This window comes from Camelus ferus, chromosome 6 (assembly GCF_009834535.1).
Source record: "Camelus ferus isolate YT-003-E chromosome 6, BCGSAC_Cfer_1.0, whole genome shotgun sequence".
NCBI classification, from domain to species: Eukaryota; Metazoa; Chordata; class Mammalia; order Artiodactyla; family Camelidae; genus Camelus; species Camelus ferus.
In genome coordinates, this window is record NC_045701.1 from 86,469,546 (window position 1) to 86,474,996 (window position 5,451).

General features: G+C 42.0%; 1 protein-coding gene across 1 annotated transcript in view; it reads right to left on the reverse strand.

The window, feature by feature from the left end:
• Positions 1-5,375, reverse strand: part of ATG2B (autophagy related 2B) — a 63,789-nt gene extending 58,414 nt beyond the window's left edge. The window contains 1 exon segment of the mRNA XM_006184160.2: positions 4,722-5,375. Coding sequence (XP_006184222.2) covers positions 4,722-4,883 — 162 coding nt within the window. The 5' untranslated portion in view covers positions 4,884-5,375.
• Between the last annotated feature and the right edge of the window lie 76 nt (positions 5,376-5,451).

Consider the following 5,451-nt stretch of genomic DNA (forward strand, 5'->3'; position numbering starts at 1 on the left):
ATGGGTGATCCCACTGAGAGCAGTTTCAGAGGAGTGTTTACAACAGAAGGAAGAGAGAATTAATGTAAGTATAGTTAGTAGAATATATGTTTTTGTGGCAGACAATATAGAGTGTTTGAGTTGAAATAACAAATATACATCAAACACTAGTCTGCATGTGGGGTACTTCCTATATGCTCTGTGGCGTAAGGGGAGTGTCGCAATTCCTTGTCTATAGGCCTCATGTTGAACACTGGCTCACATTTTTTCACTGGAGGTTACTACTTTAATTGGCTTTCCTCACACTGGTATTTGTGTGATCCTACAGACTTCCTAAAGAGCACATGGACATGGATGGTTTTAAGGTATACATATGCAGATCCTCAATCTCCAAATATATTCCTTCCTTAAACTGATCTTCCTGAGAAGAGTACTTAAAGAAGCAGCATCATGTTGGGTCTCCTTTCCCATACTCCCTCGTACAGGCTCCCTTCTCCCACTTAGCCAAAAAACGCACACCTTTTTCCCTCCCTGAGCCCTCCCTTATACGCTGCCTAGGATGTAAAAACCCCAGGCAGGGCCGGCAGTGAGCTGCCTCGTGTCTCCCCATCCTACACGTGCTTTGGGCATGACCATCAAATTCCAAGAACTAAGCGATGCCACTCCTGCAGAATCCCTACAATTCTCATCTACTTATTTATGGCATCAGTGTTTCTTAAGCTTAAAACTTTTAAAAATGTAGAAAGAAATTTATAAAGAATCTTATCAAATTATTGCAAGTATATTTATCTACTGATACATGAACAAATCAGGGAAGGGGGGAAACACATCCATAACATTGATAAATATATTTCCAATAAAAGTTTTTATGTTTACTTATTCAAATGTATAATATATTTATATTGTCTTTGAGCAACTGCACTCTAGTAACTGTAATAACCACACAATCCAGAGGAAAAATTTAACACTGAAAGCCTAATGACTATATTGAGATACTGATAAGCTCAATATGGTAAGCCCAGAGCAAACACTAAGAAAACCACTAAAAAATTCAAAAAAAAAAGAAAAAATAGTGAAGAAATTATGGGAATTAAGATGTTACACCAGAAAATACACTTACTGCAAAAGAAAGCTTAATGGTAACAAAATTTTTAATATCAATTTTGTTACATGTTTTTATTGCAGAGAAACGACAGCATGAGCAATAAAAGACATAAGCATAAAATATGTAAATTACAGGAAAATTCTGCAGAGGAAGTAGGGTGGACAAAGGAGTTCAATGGGAAAAGACACAATGTTAAATTTCCAAATATTAATGAAGACTTTGTTCAAGCATTTTTTTAATATGTAATGGCATTTCGATTCCACTGGGTTAAAAAACTGTATTTTTATTGTATCAGTATTTACAACACAACAAAAATTATCCTCTACAACTATCTAAACTTGTAATGAAAAAAATTTTTAAGTCAATTTTTAAATGTACAAGAAATACGGTAATTTTTCAAAAATCTTTGAAAGAAAATTGAACATGTTTGAAGAATAGTCCTTTAAAACATACTACGTGTTTAGGTCCAAGTTCAGTCACTCACTATCTGGGTGGCTTTGGACAAGTTCTTAACTTCTGAATCTCAATTTCCTCATCCATAAAATAGGGATGTATCAATTTCATAAGGTTATTGGAAGAATAAATGAAATAACATGTAAAGCTACCAACATGGTTTCTGGTACCAAGTAAACAATTTATAAATGCTGACTATGGTTCTTTGTCTTCCACAGTGCCTACCCAGCACAGTGATGAGCACTACTGGGAACTCAAGGTGTACTTGGCAGGATGAATAAAAGCAAACATTAAGTGGGGGGAGGGTATAGCTCAGTGGTAGAGTGCATGCTTAGCATGCACAAGGTCCTGAGTTCAATCCCCAGTACCTCCATTAAAAAAAAAAATTAAGTTATATGTTTCTTTTTAATACATACCATAAGACTAACTAGGAAAAGAATGTATCTTTCTTTGTTAAAACCAAGGTATCAGAATCCAAAAAGAGATAAAATAGATTTAAAAGTTGTACTAATACTTAATACACACATGGTCACTGGCACTCTCACTCAGGCCATACAAGGAGAAGGAGAAGGCTGGTAGTTCCATGATGGGAAGGGTGAAGATTGGTACCCCTGCTTGGCCTGTGTTTCAGCACAATAACACTTACTGGAGCATATAGTCTACATTAGCAAAACAGACCTTTAAACAGTAGAATCTTTGTAAGAGACAGAAAATGACAATGTTCTGATTTCCTGGGGTTTTTTAATGGCCAAATATTTAGGAGTTGAATTTAAAAATAATAAGCAATTTTCTTCTTCACAAAGAGAAGAATTCTAAATACAGCTACCATTTATGTGATGACAGATGGCTACTGGTAGCATCTGTATATTCCAAAAAACAAAACACACAATCTGTCTTCTCAAAGATATCTCACTTTATTAATCAGTGAGAAAAGCAGCTGCTTTTCAAATACTTATACCATAGAGAGGACATTCTGATAAATACTTGGAAATGTTCCCACTGTTACACGGTTTTGTTGCTGAGACAATGTCTATTAAAAACACTTTCTAAAAAATCATTATCTACACAGGTTACAAAAGGTTTGAAAGCATGAAAAATTATCTCAATGAATCTAAAGTCTACTGAACAGTGTTTTTAAAAAGGGGTTTTAAAGTTAATTCTTTATATATATAAATGCAACACCTTCCAATTAATTAGCAAGAATAAATGATTGAGATCAAGGAAGACAGGAATGTCACAGGCGATTTCAACACAATCCTCTGCGTAATTGATGGCTGAGACATCAGGAATGTCGCCAATGATGTGATTCCTCCATTTGGATCTATGAATCTTTGTGAGGTATCTTTTTTCAGTCATAAAAGTCACTAAAAGCAAGTGTCAAAAGTAACTGAATATGGAATCAGAAGTTTAAATAGTTACATCTAAGTGTCACACCAAGATTTATCTTAGTCATCAACACAGCACACTATAATTAATAACAAAATCAGCAACAGTCAATGTTTACTGGATGATTCGACATTATCATTTTGGTTGGGCATATTCCTCATCTTCAAGGAGCAGAACAAAACATAACCTTCAGATTAAGTCCACCCCTAAGTTATTCTTCCAATGATCCTGAAGTCAAACTGTATAATTCAAATATTACCACCTCGGATTTCCCATGAGGATTAAATAAAAGCACACAAATGAGAGTGCCCAGGACAGTGCCTGAAATAAACAAATGCTCAATTACATTAACTGCTCTTTCCTTGGCTTGAAGCCATGTGACTAATGAAGAAATATTAAGCTCAGAGAATTAGGTGGGCTTGAATTCTCACTATATCCCTTGCTAGCCTTGTGACTTGAGGCAAATTATTTAGTGCCATCTGTGAAATGGAAATAGTAATACCCACCTTATAGGATTAATGTGAAAAGTCATTAAAGAATAACGCATACAAAGTCATATGAACCAAAAAAAAGACTTGTTAATTAATAAGTGCCCAACCCTCCTCCTTCAAGACAGCCTATTCATAATTTTACCGAAAGGATAAACTTACGGGCCAATGAATTTTAAAATACCCATCAGAATCTGGTAAGAATTATAGCAATGCAGTACCCTGACATAGTGCCTGGCATGGAGTGAACCCTCCATTAATGTTTACTGAACTCAGGTGAATTACTATGTCCAATGTCAATTGACTAACTGTGGCAAAATGGGTGACCATGGGGTGGGACTGGGTCTTTCTGCTACTCAAACCAGGGCTCTTCCAATATTCTGTGTATTCTCCCTGGTTTAAGTCATCTGCTTGCTGATAAAATTACATGCTTATGTATACGGAGTTCGGGGAAGTGGGAAAGCCACTCCATTCTTGTCAAACTCAAGACTGAATACACGTGAAGTAAAATACTATGCACTGAACACAGAAATGCAGGTACAGATCTATGTGGTTGAGTTAAACTGCACACCAAGCACCTGTTAAAATGAGTCAATTCACCACCTCTGGATGACAAGTGGAAAACAGGTTTTTAAACGTTTGAAAACTGCAGCTTCAGCGCTTATTGCAACACCTGTTTTTTACGACTTGTCACATGAAGGAAAGAGGCATAACCAAAAGGCACAATTAGGGCCACACATGCATTCACCGGCTGGCCCTAAAAACGTATCAAGCAAAAGCTGGCAAACCGGCAGACGTGGCCTTCACCTAACCTTCCAGATTGCAAACGCTGTACGGAGGCCGCAGTGTGTAAGTAACCAACCTAAAATAAATAAAGGAATAACTAGGCATTCTGACATCCCCAAAGTTCCTCCTCATTCTTAATCTTTCCGGAGTGTCATCCCATGAAATACGGTTTGTTTACAGAGAACCCGGTGACCCCTCCTATCCTCAAGGGGGCAACACTGATCATCTTCTTCCATCGACCCCTTTCAGCCAGCTTCACAGACCCCCAAATCACTGACTCAGCTGATTCCCACAGTGTAGATTCCATCACCTCAGTTAAGTTTCTGGAACACGTGGGTTTGGGAGCGCAAACTTGCTGGAAACAGATTAAACAACACTTCAACACATTTCTCTGAGCCCTGCCACACTTGGATCCAAACAATTCCCAGAGAAGGACTGAATCCACGTCACCTGGGGTAACATTCGTTCAAATCGCTCTAAAGAAGGGAGTGAGTCCCGCCCCGCTGGCCGCTGGCAGCTCTTACCCATTTGTCCAGGGGTACCTGGGCGAGGGACCCGGTGCCCTGGTACAGGTCCAGGCTGAGCTGCTCCAGGCTCAGCTTCTCTTGCAGAAAGTGACCGAGGTACCTCTGCAGGAGGTACCGACAGGCCCTCTTCTTGATGGACTCTGAAAACGGCCAAGGCATGATGAGGGCTGGCAGCTGCGCCGGCGGGGGCTGCGAGCGGCTCCGGCCTGGGCGCCCAAGCTCGAGCTCCAGGCCGCGGCGGCGGCAGCGGCGCCTCGGGTCCCGGCGGACGAGCCCAGGCCGCGGTAGGGCCTAAGCCCGGAGAGGCCCCTTCATGCTCGGTCGGCGCCCGCCATCCCTCACGGCGACCCCATCACCTGCGCCGCGCCGCGCCGCGCCGCGCCGGTCGCGCTAGGCCTAGCGAGTACAAGGCGCGGAGTCCCTGTCGCCCCAAGCCCGGGGCTTCCGAGGGGGTCCTAGCTGACACAGAGAGAGGGTGGAAGAGACCGCGCCGGGAGGCAGCAGAGCCTGAGGCCGGGACTGAAGCGGACACTGCCACCGCAGTCGCACGACGAATTTGTTGTCATCCGCGGGGCGCGCTCCCGACTCTGGGACGCTCCCGCGCGTTCGCGAGACCTGTACTCCCAGCCCGCGACCGGGCGCAGGCGGAAGTGACGCCACACTGGGGTCCCGGAGGCGGGGAAAAGGGCCCGGAAGAAGCAGTTCCGGCTTCGAAAGGGCGGGGCGA